The sequence below is a fragment of the Muntiacus reevesi genome, chromosome 1, assembly GCF_963930625.1.
Source record: "Muntiacus reevesi chromosome 1, mMunRee1.1, whole genome shotgun sequence".
NCBI classification, from domain to species: Eukaryota; Metazoa; Chordata; class Mammalia; order Artiodactyla; family Cervidae; genus Muntiacus; species Muntiacus reevesi.
Genome location: NC_089249.1, coordinates 162,562,706 through 162,588,738, shown reverse-complemented (window position 1 = coordinate 162,588,738; position 26,033 = coordinate 162,562,706). Strand labels below are relative to the sequence as shown.

Sequence of the window (26,033 nt, the reverse complement as noted above, 5' to 3'; positions counted from 1 at the left end):
CACAAAGGCAGAAATAAAGACCAATGGAACAAAAAAGTCCAGAGATAAACCCATGCACCTATGGGCACCTTATCTATGACAAAGGAAATAAGAACATACAATGGAGAAAAGATAGTCTCTTCAGTAAGTGGTGCTGGGAAAACTGGACCACCTATGTGTAAAAGAATGAAATTAGAACATTTCCTAACATCATACACAAAGATAAACTCAAAATGGATTAAAGATCTAAATGCAAAACCAGAAACTAGAATACTCTTAGAGGAAAACACAGGTAGAACCCTCTTTTACATAAATTATAGCAACATCCTTTATGACCCACTTCCTAGAGTAAATAAAAACAAAAATAAACAAATGGGACCTAATTAGAATCTTTTGCACGGCAAAGGAAATCATAAACAAGATGAAAAGACAACCCTCAGGATGGGAGAAAATAATTGCAAATGAACCAACTGACAAAGGATTAACCTCCAAAAAATGCAAGGAGCTCATGCAGCTCAATATCAGAAAAACAAACAACCTAACCAAAAAATGGGCAGAAGACTAAACATACATTTCTCCAAAGAAGACATACAAATGGCTAATAAATTCGTGAAAAAATGCTCAACAGCGCTTATTATTCAGTTCAGTTCAGTTCAATTCAGTCGCTCAGTCGTTTCCGACTCTTTGCGACCCCATGAATCGCAGCATGCCTGGCCTCCCTGTCCATCACCAACTCCTGGAGTTTACTCAAATTCATATCCATCGAGTCGGTGATGCCATCCAGCCATCTCATTATTATTAGAGAACTGCAAATCAAAACTTCAATGAGGTATCATCTCACACTGGTCAGAATGGCCATGATAAAAAAAAAAAAAAAGAAAATCTGCAACTAATAAATGCTAGAGAGGATGTGAAGAAAAAGGAACCCTCTTGTACCATTGGTGGGAATGCAAACGATTTGGCCATGTGGAGAACGGTATGGAGATTTCTTAAAAAAACTAGGAAGAGAACTACCACATGACCCAATAATCCCACTACTGGGCATAAACACTGAGAAAACAACCATTCTAAAAGATATATGTACCCCAATGTTCACTGCAGCACTTTACAATAGCCAGGACATGGAAGCAACCTAGATGCTCATCAATAGATGAATGCATAAAGAGGTTGTGGTACATATATACAATGGAGTACTATTAAGCCATAAAAAGGAACAAATCTGAGTCAGTTCCAGTGAGGTGGATGAACCTAGAGCCTGTTATACAGAGTGAATAAGTCAGAAAAAGAAAAACAAGTATAATATACATGGAATCTAAAAAACAAAAACAACTGGTACTGATGAACCTATATGTAGGGCAACAATAGATATGCAGACAGAGAAAACAGACTTGTGGACACAGCAGGGAAGGAGAGGGTGGGATGAATTGCGAGAGCAGCATGAAAACATTTACACTGCCATATATAAAACAGATAGCCAGTGCGAATTTGCTGTATGATGCAGGGGGCTCAACCTGGTGCTCTGTGACAACCTAGATGGGTGGGATGGAGTAGGAGATGGGAGGGAGGTCCAAGAGGAAGGGGTCATGTGTATACCCACAGCTGATTCATGATGACGTAGGGCAGAAACCAACACATCACTGGAAAGCAATTATAACTCCAATTTAAAAAAAAATAGCAAGAGAATGTACAATTAGAAAAGTTTCCTTGAGAAGACTAGAACAGCTACTTCTTAGTTAACTAGGAAAAGACAAACATCACTCTTTGTGGTAAACATTTATTAATCATCTACTATGTATCAAATATTATGTTAGCTGCTATGGGCCTATGAAAAGGAAAAACACACAAGCCTTGTCAACAAAAAACTCACAACTGGGTGGAGCAGATCAAAATACAGATAGCTACATCAATCAGGAACTGTAATAGTGGTATGTTCAAAGAACTATGGTAATAAAAAGAAAAAAAGAGGTGAAAATAGGAAGGGAGGAAAAAAAGAAGGGATAGAGGAAGGGAAGGAAGAAGGGAAAAGGTGAAACAGAAAAAGGAAGGTTACTTTCTTTCAGATAATGCTGACATCTGAGCTGGGCATTAAAGAATGAGTAAAATATAAAGACTGCTTAGATACAATGAACAGTATGGGCAAATATGACATCATAAATCCAAGAAAAATGGTGCAGTATGGCATCAACATAAAGTTCAGGGACAGGAAGCTGAGGGCTAGAATTGAAAATGTGGTTAAGAGGGAGATTTGCATGTTTATTTCTGCACCACACCTTAAAGCAGCAATGTAATAGATGAAGCAAAGGTAAGCAGAGATTAGAAGGAGGAGATCAATTGGAGGTGACACAGTAATCCAGATGATTTATCATTAAAATATTTTTTAAATCTCATTTACTCTAATTATTGGATTGGCCAAAAAGTTTGTTCGGGTTTCCCTTAAGATGTTACAGAAAAACCCAAATGAACTTTTTGGCCAACTCAATACCTACTTTCATAGAAAAAAACAGGATCTCAAAACATCAAAGATGATGTAAGTAATCAAAAAAAAGAATGAATTAGATTCAGGGGGTTCCTAAACCCTGTATAGATCAAGACAGTATTACATACCTGCTTAATAAGGGACTTCTCTGGTGGCTCAGACGGTAAAGCATCTGCCTACAATGCGGGAGACCCAGGTTCAGTCCCTGGGTTGCGAAGATCTCCTGGAGAAGGAAATGGTAACCCATTCCAATACTCTTGCCTGGAAAATCCCAAAGACAAAGGAGCCTGGTAGGCTACAGTCCATGGGGTCACAAAGAGTCGGACACGACTGAGCAACTTCCACTTTCACCTTCTTAATATAAAAATTTACAGTGAAACAAAAGCTCGTAGTCATGTTTCATGTCTACAAACTGGCTGGAGACAACACAGAAGCCCTAATAGTCTAGAATCAAAGCAAACGGTTAAGCTCATTTCATCAAAAAGGATCAAATGAAAATTCAAGAATCAGAATGTCCATTGATTAAAATGTTCACCAGATATGACAGAATAAAGTCAGTGAGCCAGAGATCTTGAAGACAGATCAGTAAAAGTGGCCCAATATAAGGAACAAAAAGGAAAAGAACAAAGGAAAATGAATAAAGAAAGCAATGATCTACAATGGTCTACAAAACAATTGTCAGTCTATCATATTTTAATTGGATACTAAAAGCAAAGGAGAGAAATTGCGACCATGCATTTTCTTTAAGAAACAATGACCAAAAATATCACAAATTTGAATGAAAACCCTTTATTGACCCAGATTAGCAATCCCACGCAGAATAAAGAAAACCACACTAAGGCACATCAGTCAGACTATTTAAAGAAAAATTCTTAAAAGCTACTACAGAGGAGGTGAAGTTGAGGTAGGGCAAGTTACAGAGATATAAATATATAAATAACAGCTGATTCTTCTCCAGAAACAATGGAAGCCAAGGATAATGGAATGTCTTCAAAGTTCTGGAAGGTGGGGAAAACTACCCCCCAAAAAACTCAATTCCACACTCCAAAAAAGTATGAGAATGAAATAAACGCTTTTCCAGTAAACAAATGTCTACAAAATGTGTTGCCTATGGTTCTATACAAGAAATGCCAACAGATGTTGTTAGGCTAAAGAGGAAAAATATCAGATTGAAAATTGGATTTATAGAAAAAAACATCAGAAAAGATAAATAACTAGGCAAATATCTTCTTCAACATAATTTCCTCAAAACACAACTAACATTACAGAAAACAAAACAAACATTAAGGTGGGATTTATGATGCAAACTGACATACAAGATGTGACAACAGCACAAAGAAAGGAATGGGTAGATAAATGCAATTTAAATGTTGTAAGATTACATAAACTTGTGAAACAGATGGGAAGAGGTAAGTAGTAAGTGATGTGAAGTATGAGGTGTAAAGTAAAAAGTGGTCTATTACATCCAAATAGATTTTGATAAGTTAACAGTACATACTGTTAAGCTCTAGAATGACTACTAAAAAATTTAAAAAGATCATATAGCTAAGAAGTCACTAAACAAAATACAATATTATATCTGATTAGCCAGAAAGATTGCAAAAATGAAGCAACACAGAAACAAAAGAAAAACAGAGCAACTAAACCAGTAACGTATTAAGTACAGACAGGCATGTGTGGTAAGTTGCTACAGTTGTGTTTGTAACACCATGAACTGCAATCTGCCAGGCTCCTCTGTCCATGGGATTCTGCCATTTCCTACTCCAGGGAAAGACAGACTAAGCACTCCAATTAGAAGGCAGAGATTGTTAGACTGAATTTAAGAAGCAAGAGTCAGTATCTACATGCTGTTTATAAGACACACACTTTAAATACAAAGACATTTATAGAACAAAGCAAAATATATACTAGAAAAATAAATACCATGAAGGTGCATAAGAAAGCTGTAGTAATTATATTAGTATCAGATGAAGTTTCAAGACAGAATATTTGAAGAAATTAAGAATATTTCGTAAAGACAAACAAAAATTCAACAGGAAGATTAAACATTTCATACATAAATATTATTTTGAAATGAATCATATACCTAAATGTTAAAATTAAACATATAAAACCAGCAGAAGACAAAATATTTATGACCTTGGTTGATTTTCTGGACAGAACACACAAGTTGTTAATCATTAAACTAAAAATAAATTAGATTTTATCAATCTAAAACTTCTGCTCTTTTTTAAGACATTATTATGAAAACAAAAAGGCAAACCACAGTTTGAAAAAATGTTTACATAATATAAATCCAAGAAAAGACATATCTAGAATATATATAAAACTCTTTGAACTCTAATAATGACAACCCAATTTTATAAGAAAACATGGGAAAAGTTTTAAAAGAACTTTCAGAAGAGAAGATACACAAATGACAAGTACATAAAAAGATACTCAAAATCAATGGTCATCAGGAAAATTAAAACCATAATGAGACACTATATCATATCTTCTAAAATGACTAAAACTAAAAAGATAGGGGGAAACTCTACTCAACACTTTGTAATGACCTACATGGAAAAATAATCTTAAAAAGAGTGGATATATGTATATGTATAACTGATTCACTTTGCTGTATAACACAACCCAACACACCATTGTAAATCAACTAAATGCCAATAAAAATTAATTTAAAAAAAAGACAGATAATACCAACTGTTGGTCAGGATATGGAGCAACTGGAACTCACATGCCTTGCTATTAGGAATGTAAAATACGCAACCACTTTGGAAGATTTGGCAGTTTCTTATCAAGTTAATGCTCCACCTGCCCTTTGACACAACCATTTTTCCATTATTCAAGAAAAACAAAAGACTATGTCCACAGAAAACTTGTATAAAATCTTGCTCAAATTAATTCCAAACTGAAAACAATCCAGATGTCCACTAACAGATAAACAGACAAAAAAACTATGGTATATTCATACAATGAAATACTACTTAACAATAACAAATAAGCAAAATGACATATGCAATAGCATCCCAGACACTAGGCTGAATGAAGGAAGTCTGACATAAACAAAGTATATACCAAATGATTTCCATTTATGTGATGTTCTATCATGTGAGATTTGTGTGAACTAATCTGCTATGGAAAAATCTACTATGGACTTAAAGATAACTATCTAAAAGTGAGACTCAACTACAAATTTGTTTTAAAGATTAAGATAATGCATGTTCAATTAGTTCATTCGTCTGTAAAGCAATATACATATGTAGACAGTATTATTTATTTGTTTCAACAATTCTAATACAGCAAGTTAATGGTCTCTTTCCTGGCAGAGAAGACTGCAAGGTCTTAGTCTACAAAATCCCAAAGAAAGATCACAAACTAGAATTGTCCAGCTCTGAACACATCTTCCAAAACTGAATCACTTGCCAAATTCAAGATATCCTAAAACAAAGAATAATTCTAGAGGTGGGGGGGAAATGTGGTACCCAATTGAAAACTAGCCAACATTCGTCAACAGAAATGATCCAACCAATAATAAATACAGTAGGAAAACTAAGAAAATCAAAGTATAGAAAATTCATCAAAATAAAGATGTGTCAGAGATGAACAATGGACTTAAATGCCTTTATTTTCAATATTACAAAATATTTACCACTTCAAATAACATATATGTTACTTATTCCAATAATTTCTGACTGAAAGTTTATGTCAACAAAGTTCCCTGCTCTATTACACACAGATATGACCATTCTTTAATGGCCCTCAGATTAAAATAGACTAATAACAATGCCATTATCTGATTAAATATAAATAAATACAAAAGGTTAATATTAATCTCATATTCCTGGGGAAAGCAGTCCCTATCATAAATAATAGCCATCTCAAATGGCCAAATCTGTAAGTTCTATGTTTTACTATATTAGCATGCAGACACTGCTCACTGGTAAACTGAATCATCAGACTGTTTTCTGCCCTTCCTCTGTTCTCAGTGCACACCATTTCAAGAGACTCAGACACTGTACTGAGCCCTTTTTGTCCCTTTCTTTGCCTCCACATTGTGTGTCTCAGTGTTTTTCCCTATCCCAGTTTAAATTTAACAATCCGATTTTAAAGGGTTTTTTGTTGTTTTTTTTTAAACTCTCCATCATCCTGGGATGCTGCTCCTGCGCAGCTGCCCACAACACTGGGGCACAGCATCTACATGCGTCATAAAGAGATCCAGGAACAGCCTGCCAGGTTCAGTCTGAGTTTATACCTATTTACTAAGCACAATTAAGAAAAAAGCCCTTTCATCCTCAGAAGTTCTTAATTTGGGCAAGAAGTTAAATAACCACTCTACTTAGACAATAAAAATAGGCTATCAACAGTCAAACACACAGCAGACACTCAAAGGCAGAAACCTTGGCTGGCTAACTGGTGGAGTGAATGTATGGACAAAAATTACTCCAATGCCAGCTCAGGCCTCTGGAACATTCTAATTGAACAAATACAGTCTTCTATTGCTTTTACACTGATTATCAAATTATCTAAGTGATGTTCAGAAAAGATTATTAAGGAATTCACTTTTAACAAATTAAAAATAATATGTAATTAGCATACTGATTGTAGTATAGCAAATGGTTTCTCTAAGTGTTAAGGATAATTAAAACTGTATATTCTATTAAGTTATTTATTAATAGTTTGCTATATCTTGTTTTTAAATCATCAGTTAATCTAAAAGGATTAACCTAATCCTTTTAGAAATTAAGTTGTAGATAAATAAGGTTTTACTATACCACAATTGATTTCTGAGAGACAGCTCACATATATTTACATATATACACATATATAAGTCATATAATGCTTCCTGTAACCCACAGAGACTGAGCAGAACTGTGTGTGGGCATCTCCTGTGGAGGTACCGGTCAGCAGTGGACTGCCACAGGAACGGGGCGTGTGGGTGCAGCCGACTTGGGTATGGGATAAGCCTTCTTGGAGGAGATCGCCACTAACCCCACCACAGAGCTGTCAGAACTTGCACAACCTGGGAAACAGACTTTCGGAGGGCACAAACAGAACCTTGTGTGCTCCAGGACCCAGGAGAAAGGAGCAGCGACCCCACAAGAGACTGACCCAGACTTGCCTGTGAGTGTCCAGGAGTCTCCAGTGGAGGCGTGGGTCGGTGGTGGCCTGCTGCAGGGTTCAGGGCAGTGAGAGCAGCAGTGCATGCATGGGATCTTTTGAAGGTCACCATTATCTTCATTGCCTCCACCAGAGTTTGGCCCCAGGTAAATAGCAGGGAAGGAACACAGCTCCACCCATCAACAGAAAATTGGCTTAAAGATTTACTGAGCATGGCCCCACCAATCAGAGCAAGACCCAGTTTCCCCCTCAGTCAGTCTCTCTTATCAGGAAGCTTCTATAAGCTTCTTATCCTTCTCCACCAGAGGGCACACAGACTTAAAATCACAATCACAAAAAACTAACCACATAGACCACAGCCTTGCCTAACTCAATGAAACTATGAGCCATACCGAGTAGGGCCACCAAAGACGGATGGGTTATGGTGAGAGTTCTGACAAAATGTGGCCCACTGGAAAAGGGAATGGCAAACCACTTCAGTATTCTTGCCTTGAGAACCCCATGAATAGTATGAAAAGGCAAAAAAATAGGACATTAAAAGATGAACTGCCCAGGTCAGTACATGTCCAATAATAAGCTACTGGAGATCAGTGGAGAAATAACTCCAGAAAGAATGAAGAGACAGAGCCAAAGCAAAAACAACACCCAGCTGTGGATGTGATTGGCTATGGAAGTAAAGTTCAATGCTGTAAAGAGCAATATTAAATAAGCACCTGGAATGTTAGGTCTATGAATCAAGGCAAATTGGAAGTGGTCAAACAGGAGATGGCAAGAGTGAATGTCGACATTTTAGGAATCAGCGAACTAAAGTGGACTCGAATGAGTGAATTTAATTCAGATGACCATCATATCTACTACTGTGGGCAAGAATCCCTAGGAAGAAATGGAGTAGCCCTCATAGTCAACAAAAGAGTCTGAAATGCAGTACTTGAATGCAATCTCAAAAATGACAGAATGATCACTGTTCGTTTCCAAGGCAAACCATTCAATATCACGGTAATCCAAGTCTATGCCCCAACCAGTAATGCTGAAGAAGCTGAAGTTGAACCGTTCTATGAAGACCTACAAGACCTTTTAGAACTAACACCCAAAGAAGATGTCCTTTTCATTATAGGGGACTTGAATGAAAAAGTAGGAAGTCAAGAAACACCTGGAGTAACAGGCAAATGTGGCCTTAGAGTACAGAATAAAGCAGGGCAAAGGTTAATAGAGTTCTGCCAATAGAATGCGCTGGTCACAGCAAACACACTCTTCCAACAACACAAAAGAAGACTCTACACATGGACATTATCAGATGGTCAACACTGAAATCAGACTGATTATATTCTTTGCAGCCAAAGATGGAGAAGCTCTATACAGTCAGCGAAAACAAGACCGGGAGCTGTCTGTGGCTCAGATCATGAGCTCCTTATTGCCAAATTCAGACTTAAATTGAAGAAAGTAGGGAAAATCAAAAAGCATTCAGGTTATGACCTAAATCAAATCTCTTACCATTATACAGTGGAAGTGAGAAATAGATTTAAGGGAGCAGATCTGATAGACAGAGTGCTTAATGAACTATGGACGGAGGTTTGTACAGGAGACAGGGATCAAGACCACCCCCAAGGAAAAGAAATGCCAAAAAGCAAAATGAGGAGGCCTTACAAATGGCTGTGAAAAGAAGAGAAGCGAAAAGCAAAGATATACCCATTTGAATGCAGAGTTTCAAATAGCAAGGAGAGATAAGAAAGCCTTCCTCAGTGATCAATGCAAAGAAATAGAGGAAAACAATAGAATGGGGAAGACCAGAGATCTCTCCAAGAAAATTAGAGATACCAAGGGAACATTTCATGCAAAGATGGGCACAATAAAGGACAGAAATGGTATGCACCTAACAGAAGCAGAAGATATTAAGAAGAGGTGGCAAGAATACACAGAAGAACTGTACAAAAAAGATCTTCATGACCCAGATAATCACAATGGTGTGATCACTCACCTAGAGCCAGACAGTCTGGAATGTGAAGTCAAGTGGGCCTTAGAAAGCATCACTACAAAGCTAATGGAGGTGATGGAATTCCAGTTGAGCTATTTCAAATCCTAAAGGATGATGCTGTAAAAGTGTTGCACTCAATATGCCAGCAAATTTGGAAAACTTGGCAGTGGCCACAGGACTGGAAAAGGTCACTTTTCCTTCCAATCCCAAAGAAAGGCAATGCCAAAGAATGCTCAAACTACTACACCATTGCACTCATCTCACGTACTAGTAAAGTAATGCTCAAATTTCTCCAAGCCAGGCTTCAACAATACGTGAACTGTGAACTTCAGATGGTCAAGCTGGTTTTAGAAAAGGCAGAGGAACCAGAGATCAAATTGCCAACATCCGCTGGATCATCAAAAAAGCAAGAGAGTTCCAGAAAAACATCTATTTCTGCTTTATTGACTATGCCAAAGCCTTTGACTGTGTGGATCACAATAAACTGGAAAATTCTGAAAGAGATGCGAATCCCAGACCACCTGACCTGCCTCTTGAGAAATCTGTATGCAGGTCAGGAAGCAACAGTTAGAACTGGACATGGAACAACAGACTGGTTCCAAATAGGAAAAGGAGTACATCAAGGCTGTATACTGTCACCCTGCTTACTTAACTTATATGCAGAGTACATCATAAGAAACACTGGACTGGATAAAGCACAAGCTGTAATCAAGACTGCCGGAAGAAATATCAATACCCTCAGATATGCAGATGACACCACTCTTATGGAAGGAAGTGAGGAACTAAAGAGCCTCTTGATGAAAGTGAAAGAGGAGAGTGAAAAAGTTGGCTTAAAGCTCAATATTTAGAAAACTAAGATCATGGCATCCAGTCCCATCACTTCATGGCAAATAGATGGGGAAACAGTGGCAGACACTTTTTGCGGGGGCTCCAGAATCACTGCTGGTGGTGACTGCAGCCATGAAATAAAAAGACGCTTATTCCTTGGAAGAAAAGTTATGACCAACCTAGAAAGCACATTAAAAAGCAGAGACATTACTTTGCCAACAAATGTCCATCTAGTGAAGGCTATGGTTTTTCCAGTAGTCATGTATGTATATGAGAGTTGGACTATAAAGAAAGCTGAGCACTGAAGAATTGATGCTTTTAAACTGTGGTGCTGCAGAAGACTCTTGGGAGTCTCTTGGACTGCAAGGAGATCCAACCAGTCCTTTCTAAAGGAAGTCAGTCTTAAATATTCACTGGAAGGACTGATGCTAAAGCTGATACTCCAATAGTTTGGCCACCTGATGTGAAGAGTTGACTCATTTGAAAAGACCCTGAGGATGGGAAAGATTGAAGGCGGGAGGAGAAGGGGACAATATAGGATGAGATATTTGGATGGCATCATTGACTCGAAGGACATGAGTTTGAGTAAACTCCGGGAGTTGGTGATCGACAGGGAGGCCTGGCGTGCTTCAGTACATGAGGTCGCAAAGAGTCGGACACAACTGAGCAACTGAACTGAACTGAGTGACTCACATATAATAATGTAACTATTACACATACATTACTAGTTCAGGTTAAATTCAACACTGTCTTTTGTCTTAAATTTATCAAGTTAATTATTGTATCTAAGTCTAAAAGAAAACTTCACATTCAAATGAACTTATGACTGGCAATAACCCATATGTTCTTCAAATGGTGATTGAACTGTGGCAAATCCCTAAGACCGGCTATATGAAACAAAATAGAACTGCTGATACTCCGAACAACAAAGATGCATCTCAAATGCATTATGCTAAGTGAAAGAAGCTAGACTCAAAAGGCCTCCTACTGAATGAGTCCTACTTATTTGAATATCTGGAAAAAGCAAAATTTTAAGAACAGAAAATAGATCAGTGGTTAGCTGCCAGGGCTTGGGGTGGGTGACAAGGTGGTGCTGACTACCAAGGGGCAATTAAAAAATTAATCTGAGGGCAAAAAAAAATTTTTTTTTTAAAGTAGATATGGAAAGGAGACCACCACCACCAAAATGCTATATCCTGCTCCTCAGAAGAGAACAGAGAATAATGTATGTGCAAATAAAACACAGTTCTTAACTAAACTGTTTTGACTCATAGTGTCTTGTCAGCATTGTATGCCAGCACTTCTGCTTCTGCAGTGCTATCTCTCTGAATCAGACCCTCACCTCTCTATCCCAATCTTTCAAAACCTCTCTGAATGCCCTTCTCAACGCTTACTCTGGGCTTTCTAACCTTGGTTTCTCTAAGGGACTCTCTCACATTCATAATTCACTTTTGTCTAAACATGCACCTTTGGCACCAATGCATTTTCTTCACTCCTGACTTCATGTTAGTGCTGACATTCAGTTCAGTTCAGTTCAGTCACCCAGTCGTGTCCGACTCTTTGCGACTTACATTAATTCCCTTAATTCCTCATTCTATCTCAACTGTGTTCTGATGGGTCCCTCAGCTAAACCTGATCAAGTCCTGTTCTCAGTCTTCAACTGGTTATCGTGAGTTAAAGCTACTACGAAGGCTGATAATTTCTTCTCTCCTTGAGGTGCTTTAAAAGTGGCAAACTCTAAAGCCTCCTTTGGGAACCCTGGTTTGTTTTTTTTCACTCCAATAAACATAACGTCCTTATTTTTGTCCAACAAAACTTTTGCCTATCTTTAAATTCCACTTCGTGTTTGGTTTTATTCAAAGACACAGATAAGAGGTCAACTTCTTTCTCATAAAAATCATGCATCTATTTGAAGGCTAGTGTAAAAATTATATCATCTTCCTTTTTCAAGGTACATACCTATAATTCTAGCAACACAGTTTATCACTTAATGCTGTATCTTATGTTCTCTCAAACCTTTCCAGTTTTTCTAAAACATTTTACAAATGAAATGACCCAAACAGGATACCAATAAATAAGACACAATTTACAAATACATTACAATACAGTACTAACATGGTCAAAAAAAAAAAGAAAACACTTTGAACAAAAGCAATCTGTCAACTATGTTATGGTCTCCTATACTATGACAGAGGATAGGAGTAGAAAATAATCACCATCTCAGAACTTTTAAAAATTAACTCTCTAGTAGTAAGTTTGCTGTTTCTTTATGAACCAGGAGATCCCCAATCTCCACAGGCATTGAGCATTTTACAACCTCCCCAATCCAGGTAAGAAAAAGCAACCAAAAAACAAAGAACTCTTCTTACAATGAATTCATTGCAATTCTCTCTCCCACGCCAGGCAGGTGGCCTTCATGGGGCCTTAAACTTAATTATCATCTCATTTCTCCTAGAGCCCACTCCTGCTATTAATTATACAATTGCTGAAACTACCTTTTATAATCTTTTATCTCCTTTAAAGTCAAAGTATCATTTTCCTGAGTTAAGAAGAAACAAGGTTGAGAAAAGATTAGGCTGGAAAGCAAAAAAAGAGAACTCTATTTTTTTTTAAAACAAAATTTAGCTGATAGAATTTGTCTTTTCATAATGTGAGCAAAAATACTTATTTCTAAAATAAAGACGCATGTGTGAACTGCAGAATGAGACTTTTGGCGAAAAATTAGATTAAAAAACGGACAAAAATACAAAGCTAATGGTAAACGAGGAGATAAAAGACAGGAATTAAAAAAAAAAAAAGAGACCGATTACAGGATGCAGAAACAGGGCTGTCATCAGGGGAAACAAAACAGAAATCTGTCCCAAAAAAGGCAGCAGAGTTATGGATGCAAAATACAATTTCATTTTGTTTGTATTTCTTTATAAAGAGAGCAATAAAGTAGCTGTTTGTATTTAGTTTCAGGGAACGAAGAAAACTGGATTTCAGACCATTAGGGTATATTGGGAGAGTATCAAATATTAAGGGCTTTTATAACAAAAATTACTAGAAAATAAGGATTGAGTCAGTAGTAAATAGTCATATAAAAGCACCTGTAATTCAACAAGAACTTTTCAAGTTGGTCACTATACCGCTCTGGTGATACACTGAACAGTTATACACCACAGAATTATGGGAAAGAAGCTGGTCTGAGCTACTTCTACCTCGACCTCTTGGACCCATCTGGATCATGGCAGCAGCTTGCAAATTCTAAGGGGCTAAAATACACCCACTACCCAAGACCAAAAACTACTCCCACCCCACCTTGGCTCAATGGTTTTCTCCCACTGTGGTAAGGGTGGTTTTGGGAAAGCTCCTCAAATGCCAGGAAACACTGTAATACAAAAAGAAAAAAACAATTCATAAGTACCAAAACTTAACTAACATCTTGGCTTCCCTTTCAAGGAAGACTGACTGGTAGAATGGAAAAGGCACCAGTTTAGGAACCAAGAGGGCTTCCCTGGTGGCCCAGAGGGTAAGCATCTGCCTGCAGTGCGGGAGACCAGGGTTTGATCCCTGGGTTGGGAAGATTCCCTGGAGGAGGAAATGGCAACCCACTCCAGTATTCTTGCATGGTAAATCCCATGGATGGAGGAGCCTGGTAGGCTACAGTCCACGGGGTCACAAAGAGTCAAGACACGACTGAGCGACTTCACTCACTCACTCAGTAGGAACCAAGAAACCAAGTGTATTCTCCTCGTTGGGCATTCATTCTAAGATGTTTGCTGTACCCCAGGGATTTGGTGGGGTGGGCACCAAACACTGCTAAGGGCTACTAAACTAAGTGAATATGTGCCAGAAGCTGCTGACGGCCATCTCTGCCACAAATTTGGCTAAAAATGAAGCCATGAGAGAAGCTTGTAGAACTAACAGATATAAAGAGACATCCCCAGTGATACAACTGAAGAATCTGGCTCCCATTCCAGTCCCTCCTGCAGATATATTCTCCCTTAAGTTAGTCTGTAATAGGTTCCTGTGACTTGCAAGTAAGTCTAGCCAATATACCTGGGTTCTAATTCCACACTGAACTTGGGCGAGTCATTCCTCATTTATGGACCTTAGTTCCTCATCTACAAAACGGGCTAAATCTAAGGTTTTCAAAACTGTTTTAAGCAACAGAACTTAGTTTAAAAAAAAATCTTACTTTGATATTAAAAACTAAAATGATTTTATTCATATAAATGTACTTTATAAGAAGAGATTTACAACATTTACTTCAGACCAAAATCAATTAAGAACAACTGGTACTTAAATCCCACCTTGAGACTGAAAATAAAAATGACTATTAGTATATACTACCAAATGTATGATATTTATTGTATCAAATGTATATTTTACTACAATGACTAAAATCAACAAGAACAATGATGTATTTGTGTGTGTTAGTTGCTCAGCTGTGTCCGACTCTTTGCAACCCCTGTCCATGGGATTCTCCAGGCAAAAAACTGGAGTGGGTTGCCATTTCCTTCTCCAAATGATGTATTTGATAAAAACAAAACTTTAAAAAGACTACTGCTGAAAGTTAAAAGTTTTTATTAAACTACCAGGATTCAATTTATTTCTGTACTGTTTTGGTTGCATAATAGTAAGACAATCCTGATTCAAAAAGAACAGTTGCAAAGAATAACATGGTATTACTTAATCACCTGCCATACCCCCAAGATATTATTTAATTAAAAGTGGAGAAAAGCTTTTAAGTTCTGCACAAAAGAAAAGCTAACAGCGCAAGATTTTATTAAATAAATCTCCAACTGGTTAAAATTTAGTACATAATACAGTTAAGCATTCATGGGTGTTGGTTTTTTATTTTTTAATGATTTAAGTATCATTTAAAATTAAATCTGATTGCAATTACTAGCTTCACAGAACTCTAATAACACAGATAATCTCGAAACTCTATTAAGAAGACTTTTAGTCAGATTCATATACCCTCACTACTCATCAGAAACTGTAATGAAGCAAATAAAAGTAGTAATTCCTCTTCTTTTATAATAAGCCTGCTTCAAAGCTAAGAAAAATTTTACCAATTCTTATGAACACAAATAGTAAATTGTGTCAAACAAGACTATTACAATAATTTATTCAATCTTACTGAGAACCAACTAGATGGGGCAGATCATAGAAGATGCCATTAAACATTCATTATTTAAGAGTACCTGCTTTACAGTTGAGATGAACAACTTTCCATGTCCTAACCTCAAGAAATCAACAGTCTAGCAGAGGATACAATACAGTTAACGACACAGGTTTGAACTGAACAGGTCCATTTATACACACATTTTTTTCAATATTAAATATAGTACTACATAACTGTAGTTGGTTGAATCTGGGAGATGTGAAACTGTGAATTCACAGAAACCATGTATACCAAGGGCTGACTATAAATTATACTTGGCAGAGGGTCAATGCCTCTAACCCATGCATTGTTCAGGGGTCAGCTTTACATTCATTCACTCAACAGGAGCATCTCCTCAGTGCCACCAGACACTGTGCAAGCAACTGGGGCTAAAAAAGTGAACTGTATACAAACTATCCCCATCCTCTTCACATTTAGACTTTAACCTAAAGGCAGTAAATAAACCAATGAAGATTTTTAAACAGAGACCATATGACCATTTTTGAAAGATGGCTGGCTACTACATACTGGAGATAGTAAGCCCGAGGATAGAGAAATCAGTTAGAAGCTACTATAGTGATGACAAAGTAACAGAAACTCAAAAGGTGGAACAACAAACTCAACTGAAGTATGTGAAAACAAAAAAACTCCACAGGGTAATGTTGCAGCTCAACCTTAAAAAACAAGGAGTATGAAGACAAGTGAGGGAGTTTGTGCAATAGGAGAAAACTATATGAAAGGTATGTCTGGAAAACTTCAAGTAATCCCTCACAATGGATCTTGAATAAGGTGAAATCATAGCTAGAAAGGAAAGGAAAAACTACTAAAGGATATAAGAAACATCTCCAAGACAGTGGAGAGTGCTTTTAAAAACAGGGCGATAACACAATCAGGCTTACATTTTGGAAAAATTCTTTCAGGGACAGTAGCCTGAAGAAGGTGACAAGGAGTCTAACCAACCAAAAAAGAACGTGTGCTTACCAACAGATAGACTACCTCAAAAGTCCTAATCTACCAATTTATCATGACAACGAAAAATGGTCCAAGTAAGTACTCTGAGCTTTAGAAACCAAACAACTAGTACCAAGTTCAGGCCACAATTCAGTTGATACAGTTTGAAACTCAAAAAAAGGAAGTTTCTGCAAATAAAATACTAAAAAAGGCAACAATGGCAGAAGATAAATGGAATGAAGAGGAAAAAACGGCAACTAAGAAAACAAGGATAAAACAGAGAAAAATTTTACTTCAGGGTAAGAATTACTTCCACTAGTCAATTACATACAGATTCACTTCTTTCCCCCTTGCCCCAGATTCACTTCTTATATGCAACAATAAATTGCGGTTCCAACAAGAAACTCTAAAGTCATGTTTAATTTAAAACATAACACTTAAAAAAATAACCAAACAAAAACTAGATTAGAAATAGCAACCTGGAACAGAAAACCAGCTCTACAGTAGCTAGCTAGCTTCTTACTGCTTAAAAAGAAATCTCTTCCTGTCTGCTGTTTCCTTGAAGCATACAAACTAAAATAGGGTAAGGCGAGGTGAGGTAGAATAGGGAGCATAGGGTAAAGGAGGACTTGTTATTTCACAAAGGTTTCTTATCAATGAACTAGACAAGGTCCTGAAGCTTTCATCCCAATTATTTTTCTTTATATAATAGGTGTAACTCAGATTCAAATATGCCAAGAGATACAATGAGGAATCCAATTATTTTATCTTAAGAAAATGAATCCTACCTTTCCAGGGTCATCCTTGGATCGAGGCACTTTAAGGAAACATTTGTTCAGTGACAGATTATGTCGGATGGAATTCTGAAATTAAAAAAGAAAAGCTATAGGGTCATTGGAATCCAAAAACCAAAACCCTCCTTTAAAAACAGAATCAGCAACCTAAATATCGCTATATGCTGACATATCATTACAAATGGAATAATCTTTTTAAATGAGCTTCAAATTTAAATCTTTCTGATTTTCAAATTATGAATGCTGCAAAGGGAAACAGTTATTGGAAAAGACAGTTCCAGTGAATCTTACAAAACTCCGAATAATGGAGTATATGTCCCTTTTTAAATGTTTAGTAAGATCTTTTAATGATGCAGGAAGATGTCTATGATTAATGTTAAATACCAAATAAAAAATTATATGCATAGTGAATTGTGGTATGTATTTATTAGTTAATTTATTTATTCTTAGAAACAAGGCAGAATGCAAAATGCTAGGAGTTATTCTACACAGAACTATAAGTAAAGATTCTTTTCCTCCTTTCGCTTTTCTATCATGTTCAAATGATCTACAAGGCACATATGTTATCACTTTTTAATGAGTTTAAGAAGTTGTAAATAAAAAAATTCCACTGCTCCAATACAAGAGCACATAAAAGCCAACTAGGTTCTCACTACAATCTGTAAGAAAGAAAACCAAATGGGAAGACATGGGCTACACAAGTCGGCAGAAACATGCAGGTTCCTTAATGCAGCAGGAAAGAAAAACCAACTTGGATAGAAGGAAATGCACTCAGAGGCCTGAAGAATCTGCAAAACAGGTAATCTTTCATGAATAAGCAGGACTATGCCTCAATTTTTAAAGAAAACACCTACAGGCCATTTCTTCTTAATGAAACGCTCCAAAATCTCCAGGAGCCAGTGGAGAACAGGGAAGCCTGGCATACTGCAGTCCGTGAGGTTGCAGAGAATCGGACCTGACTGAATAGTAACAGCAACAACAATGGGACAAGTGTCAGAAGCTGCCCTGGGGCCAGGATTCTACTCCAATACGCCACACGGAGGTGGAGGCTGACTACAGCTTGCAAAGGGTCGCACAACTACCACTCAAATGTACCTGGACAAACAAAGGTAACTGATCTGGCTGAGGGGGCAAAAATACTGAAAAAGGACACCTCCCCCCACAACAGGTCCAAGGGCCTGAGTAAGACTAAGTCTGGATCAAGACCAAAAACAAAAAAACACAAAACCACTGGACCCTAGCACAAGCCTGGCAGGACTAACAAGCAGTAATCTACTGATGGAGGAGGGGCAGAAGCATGGGGACCCCATGTGTAGCAAGGTGGGCAGAGACAACTAAAACCTAAAGAGAAAGCAGGAACACTGAGCAAACTCGACAGCACCCAAGCCTGTCTCCAAGCACAAGGTAACAGGAGCCTACTGCAGGAGGAATGTAAAGTCTGTGGTATACCAAAGGTAAAGGTACCAACAACGAAACGCAAATCCAGCTCAACTACTGGTAAGAGTAATTCAACTCAGACACAAATGACCTGTGGAAAAACATGATTGTCCATTTACAGTTATAAATACTACTTACCTCTATCTCAACCATTCTTCTACACATGTAGCTAAAACTGTCTAAAGTTGCAAGAGACACGGAAAAGAAGGGAAAAAAAAAAACCCACTGTCAAAAGATAAAAGTAATCAGCAGAAATCCCACTGAGAAATGATGCAGATGTCAGAAATATCAGACAAGAACTTTTAGAAAACTATATGTTCAAGCAACAAGTAGAAAAAGTATACAACTGCATCAATGGGGAAGTGATGCACAACTGCAAAAGATGGGGAATTTCAACAGAGATGTGTAAACTCTAAGAAAGGGTCAAATGTAACATGATTTGGTTTCAAAAAACCATGGTCAAAGATAAAAAATTCCCTAGATGGTTCATCAGAAGATGGGACACAATTAGGGAAAGGTTCAGATATCTTGAGGACAGATCAGTAGAAATTATCCAGACTAACACACATGCATGCGGGCATGCACACAAGCACAAATACAAAAAAATTCATCCAAGAACTGTGTAACAAAAAGAAAAAAAAGAACTGTGTAACAATACATGTCATTAGGGTCTCAGAAGAAGAAATGAAAAGGAATGGGGCAGAGAAAAACCTGAAGTAGTAACAGTCAAGAATCTTCCAAAAATAATGCAGGACACATCAAATCACAGATGCAAGAATCTCAGAGAACATCAAGCAGAAGGAATTAAAAATCCACACACCTATATTCATTATAGCCCAAATGCTGAAAATAAAAATGAAGTGAACATCTTGAAGGAAGAGGAAAAAAAAAAAAGATTATGCACAGAGAAATAAACATCAGAATTACAGCAGATGTCTCAAAGAACTGTGCAAGTTAGAAGACAACAAAGCGACATCTTTAAAATAATTTAAAAAAAAAAGTCAATTCTATATGCAATGAAAAAAACGAAGGCAAAATAAAGACTTTGCAAGACACAAAAGCTGGAAAAATTCACTTTTTGTACCACCAGTTGGCTGGCAATGTTAGATGGAAGTTCTTCAGGCAGAAGTATGATACCAAATGGAAACCTGAAACTACAAAAAGAAATGAAGAGTTCCAGAAACTGTGAAAATGAAGGCAAATTTTAAAAAATCGCTTTTTCTTATTTGTAATGCCTTTAAAAGATGACTGTCTAAAGCAAATACAACAGCTTATTATGAGATTTATAACATGTAAAAGGAAAACATGATAACAACATAAAGGCTGGCTCAGGGGAATCAGAAGTACAGTAGACCCTTGAACAATACGGGTTTGAATTATACTCGTCCACTAAACATACTTTTTTTCCAATAAATACATACTGTAGTGGGCTTTCCTGGTGGCTCAACAGTAAAGAATCCGCCTGCAATGCAGGAGACATGGGTTTGATCCCTGGGTCAGAAAGATCCCCTGAAGAAGAAAATGGCAATCCACTTGCCTGAGAAATCCATGGACAGAGGAGCCTGGCGAGCCACAATCCATTGAGTTGCAGGAGTTAGACAAGACTTGGTGACTAAACCACCACCACAATACGCTACAGTACTACACAATCCAAGGCTGGTTGAATGTGCAGATGTGGAGCCACAGATATGGAGAACCAACTGTAAAATCATACATTCGACTGTGGAGGAATCAGCCTGCACTGCCTGGGCTGTTCAAGGATCAACTGTATAAGGTTTATAAAGTTCTCACTCCATACATAAAATAGTATAATGAAGGTAGAGTGTGATAAGTTAAAGATATGGGTGGTAAACTCTAGAATAATTACTTTCTAAAACAAAATTTAGGAAGAGATATAACTAATAATAGTGAAGATAAAATAAAAATCACAAAAAGTACTCAGTCCAAATCCAAAAGAAGACAAAGGAAAGAAAGAACTAATCAGAAAAACTACCCATCTAAAAACTTCAAGATGAAAAAAAAAAAAAAAAATCAAGATGAAATCAAAATGGTCATGTTTTCTAAATGGCTTTGGAAGAACACATCTCTACTTGGGTCTTCCTCCTCTATAAAAGGCTTAAAAGTTGGAAATCTTCAAGATTCTGCCACTGTTCTTTTTTCATTTCTACATTTGCTGTCTAGGCAATCTCATCCACAGCCATGGCTTCAATAAATATCTGTTACACTTAAATCTATCTATCCAGATCTCCCTACCTTTCTGCTAAATTAACATAAACTTTCAACAATCTAGACATCACCAGAAACTCCAACCCAACATGTTTAAAACTAAACTCAATCTTTATTTCCAATGTGGTCTTCTTTCAGTTTCCTCTTCTCTGCTTATTCATATAACTGCTGCAATCAAACACCTGTCAAGCCTCCTTAACTCCTCCCTTCTTCTCCTTACCATCTAAAACAAATCTGTCACCAAATTTTATAAGCCTGCCTTCAATTTACCTTCTTTATTCCATCTCTTCTGTTACCATCTCAGTCTAGGACACCAGTCTCACCAAAAACTAGTGCAATAGCTTCCTTCCTCTCTTTACCCCTCTCCAACATTCTCCATCCAGCAGGCAGTTACCTCCTCACAAGGCAAATCTGACTTTACTGCTTCAGTAAATTCCCTTGCACTTAGGATAAAATCTAAAATCCTAAAGCCTCCACAAGTCTTCATGACCTCACCCTACCCTGCTATCCATAAATCTATACTATCTGTCCTCTACCCTCATCCTCTCCAATGTTCACTCTTACCTGTAGGCTTTCATTTACTGCAAAAGTTATGGCCTCCAGCCTTCCTTCATTCCCTTCACCTGAGTCTACTCAATCTCCAATCCATTCTTAGTTTAAATGTTAGTTCCTTAAGGAAATCTTTTCTGACTTTCACAGATGATTAGGTCAGGCAAAATGTAGATTTCACATTACACAATGATTTGTTTAATGTTCTTCCTCCTCTATATTGTATTCTCTATCAAAAAAGCAGTCTCCATAAAGGTAAGGATCTCTTCTACCAATTCAGAAAATGGAATATAATGCTTTTCACATGGGAATCATGTATCTTCTGGAAAAAATACCAAACCAAGAGCATATTCAGAAAATAAAAACACCAAGAGCTATGAGAGCCGTGACATGTATTTACAGCACACAACAGAGAAGAGATCACTTCAGACCTCACAACCTGGAGACACGCTACATCTAACAACGCTAAGAAAAAAGCTCAAAGAGCAGAGGCAGACGTCATTAGGATGGCCGAGTTACAGGCGGAGGAAAATGGTCCAGGTTACATAACTGGTGGATTTTCCAGCAGTCATGTATGGATGTGAAAGTAGACCACAGAAACCTAAGCACTTAAGAACTGATGCTTTTGAACTAGGGTGTTGGAGAAGACTCTTTAGAGTCCTTTGGACAGGAAGGAGATCAAACCAGTCAATCCTAAAGAAAATCAAACCAGAAAATTCATTGGAAGGACTGATGCTAAAGCAGAAGCTCCAATACTTTGGCCACCTGATGTGAAGAGCCGACTCACTGGAAAAGACCCTGATGCTCAGAAAGACTGAAGGTAGAAGAAGGGGATGACAGAAGATGAGATGGTTGGATGGCATCATCCTCCAGGAGTTGGTAACAGACAAGGAAGCCTGGCATGCTGCAGTCCATGAGGTTGCAAAGAGTCGGACACAACCAAGTGACTGAACTCAACTAAAATAACTATTAAAGGCAAACTGCTTGGCCCTGAAAACCACATCTTCAAAAGCAGTTTCTCAAAAGTACAGCCTACTTACCCTAGAATCAGTTGAGATGAATATTAATGAAGATTACTAGGTTCTAAGATGACTAATTTAAAATCTCTCGAGTTGTGACCCAAGAATCTGAATTTTAAAAGCACTCTCACTAATTTTTATTTTCAGCTTGAGTTTAATCTGGTATCTCTAATTCAATCAATCACCATGTTCCCACATATATTTCTCTTCTCCCACTGTGAGAGCCAGGACTCCCAAAATACAAATATCTGTAGTCATTTGTTCTATCCTATGATGCACAGTGATTACCGAGGAAGACTCTTATCTCTCCTTGCTATTCTTTGGAACTTTGCATTTAGATGGGTATATCCTTCCTTTTCTCCTTTGCCTTTACCTTCTCTTCTCTTCTCAGCTATCTGTAAGACGTTCTCAGACAACCATTTTACCTTTTTGCATTTCTTTTTTGTGGAGATGGTCTCAATCACTGCCTCCTGTACAATGTCATGAACCTCTCTCTGTCCATAGTTCTTCAGGCACTCTGTCTAGCAGATCTAATCCCTTGAATCTGTTTGTCACTTCCACTGTGTAATCGTAAGGGATGTGATTTAGGTTATACCTGAATGGTCTAGTGGTTTTCTCTACTTTCTTCAATTTAAGTCTGAATTTTCCAATAAGGAGTTCATGGTCTGAGCCAGTCAGCTCCCAATCTTGTTTTCATTGACTGTATAGAGCTTCTTCATCTTCGGCTGCAAAGATTATAATCAATCTGATTTCAGTGCTGACCATCTGGTGATGTCCATGTGTAGAGTCTTCTCTTGTGTTGTTGCAAGAGGATGTCTGCTATGACCAGTGCATTCTCTTGGCAGAACTCTTATTAGCCTTTGCCGTGTTTCACTTTGTGCTCCAAGGCCAAACTTGCCTGTTACTCCAGATATCTCCCGACTTCCTACTTTTGCATTCCAGTTCCCTATGTCGAAGAGGATATCTTCTTTTGGTTAGTTCTAGAAGGTCCTGTAGATCTTCCTAACCGTTCAACTTCAGCTTCTTTGGCATTAGTGGTTGGTGCATAGACTTGGAATACTGTGATACTGAATGGTTTGCCTTGGAAACGAACAGTGATCATTCTGTCATTTTTGAGACTGCACCCAAGTACTGCATCTCAGACTCTTGTCGACTATGAGGGCTACTCCATTTCTTCTAAGGGATTCTTGCCCACAGTAGTAGATACAATGGTCACCTGAATTAAATTCGCCCATTCCTGTCCATTTTAGTTTGCTGATTCCTAAAATGTCAATGTTCACATCTTGCCATCTCCTGTTTGATCACTTCCAAATGACTGGTTCCAAGTTGGAAAAGGAGTATGTATATTGTCATCCTGTCACAAAGGAGTAAGGTGTCTATTGTCACCCTGCTTATCTAACATATATGCAGAATACATCATGTGAAACGCCAGGCTGGATGAAGCACAAGCTGGAATCAAGATTGCCAGGAGAAATATCAATAACCTCAGTTAGGCAGATGACACCCCCTTAAGGCAGAAAGCAAAGAGGAATTGAAGAGTCTCTTGATGAAAGTGGAAGAGGAGAGTGAAAAGGCTGGCTTAAAACTCAGCATTCAAAAAACTAAGACCATGGCATCCGGTTCCATCATTTTATGGCAAATAGATGGGGAAACAATGGAAACAGTGACAGACTTTATTTTCCTGGGCTCCAAAATTACTGCAGATAGTGACTGCAGCCATAAATTAAAAGACGCTTGCTCCTTGGAAGAAAAGCTATGACCAACTTAGAGAGTATATTAAAAAGCAGAGACATTACTTTGCTGACAAAGGTTCATCTAGTCAAAGTTATGGTTTTTCCAGTAGTCATGTATGGATATGAGGGTTGGACTGTAAAGAAAGCTGGGCACCGAAGAATTGATGCTTTTGAACTGTGGTTTAAAAGGAGACTTGAAGGAGACTCTTGAGAATCCCTTGGACTGCAAGGAGATCAAACCACTCAATCCTAAAGGACACTGACCCTGAATATTCATTGGAAGGACTGATACTGAAGCAGAAGTTCCAATATTCTGGCCACCTGATGCAAAGAGCTGATTCATCAGAAAAGACCCTGATGTTGGAAAAGACTGAGGGCAGGAGGAGAAGGAGGTTACAGAGAATGAGATGGTTGGACAGCATCATCAACTCAACAGACATGAGTCTGAGCAAACTTCGGGAGATAGGGAAGGACAGGGAAGCCTGGCGTGCTGCAGTCCATGGGATTTCGCAGTTGAACACAACTGAGCAACTGAACAACAACAAAAAACAGAACACAATAATCAAGGTCAAGGATCAAGAAGAGATGACCACGAAAGTCTAGGAACAAAGGATTTTAAGAAAATAACCCAAGATCTCAGTCTAGAGAGAATCCAGAAGACTGACTGCACAACAACTGTGTGTATGTGTTGTGTGCTTAAGTCACTCAGTTGTGTCAGGACTGTAGCCCGCCAGGCTCCTCTGTCCATGGGGATCTTCAGGCAAGAACACTGGAATGCATTGCCATGCTCTCCTCCAGGGGCTCTTCCCAACCCAGGGATCGAACCCAGGTCTCCCAAACTGCAGACAGATTCTTTATGGTCTGAGCCACCAGGGAAACCCAAGAATACTGGAGTAGGTAACCTATCTTCAGGGTATCTTCCCAGCCCAGAAATAGAAGCAGGGTCTCCTGCATTGCAGACAGATTATTTACTAGCTGAGTTACAACTACTACTACTTATATTCAGTTTTAAGATTTTCTTTTTTAAACCTTTATTTACTTACATATAGTTTTTGAAATGTGTAAAACACTTACGATGTTTTAAAACTCAAAACTATATAAAAAGGTACACTCAAAATCTCATTCCCTTCTCTCTCTTCTACCTCAATACTATACATACCTATAGATAACTACATTCACTGTATTTCTAGTTTATTACTCCTAAATTTCTTTTTACAATAAGCAAATACATAATATACTCTTATTTCTTTTTCCTTCACTCAGAAAAGTAGACTATACCCCACATACCAATACCACTGTTTCATATTTTTCTTTTATTACCTTAAATTCCCGTAACAGGTTAATTTTCTTCCATGAGGTGGATAGCACAAAAGTCTAAATTCCTTTTCCTCTAGTTCAGATTATAAAATCATTCAATTATAGAAACTCATATAGTTTTTTGAAATCTCATGGATTATTCAAAGGACTGTTTTTAATCTGTGATCTCCCTTCAATGCCTTGGCACAAAATGAAAGAGAGTTCACCTAAATATTGGGCTTCCCTTGTGGATCAGCTGGTAAAGAATTCGCCTGCAATGCGGGAGACCTGAGTTTGATCCCTGGGTTGGGAAGATCCCCTGGAGAAGGGAAAGGCTACCCACTCCAGTATTCTGGCCTGGAGAATTCCATGGCCTGTAGAGCCCATGGGGTCACAGAGTCAGACACGTCTAAGCGACTTTCACTTCACCTAAACGTTAAAATTGTATTTGAATCTTTTAAGCAAGCACAGCAACATTTTCTCCTCTGGGTAACTTTAACTGG

General features: G+C 37.8%; 1 protein-coding gene across 4 annotated transcripts in view; it reads right to left on the bottom strand.

Annotated features, from left to right (window-relative positions):
• The window catches only part of FOXJ3 (forkhead box J3), a 139,492-nt gene that overhangs the window by 65,927 nt on the left and 47,532 nt on the right, over nt 1-26,033 (bottom strand). For all 4 annotated transcript variants that reach the window (XM_065915040.1, XM_065915021.1, XM_065915050.1 and 1 more), the window contains exon 4: nt 17,265-17,339. In XM_065915040.1, coding sequence (XP_065771112.1) covers nt 17,265-17,339 — 75 coding nt within the window. The remainder of the gene's footprint in view (nt 1-17,264; nt 17,340-26,033) is intronic.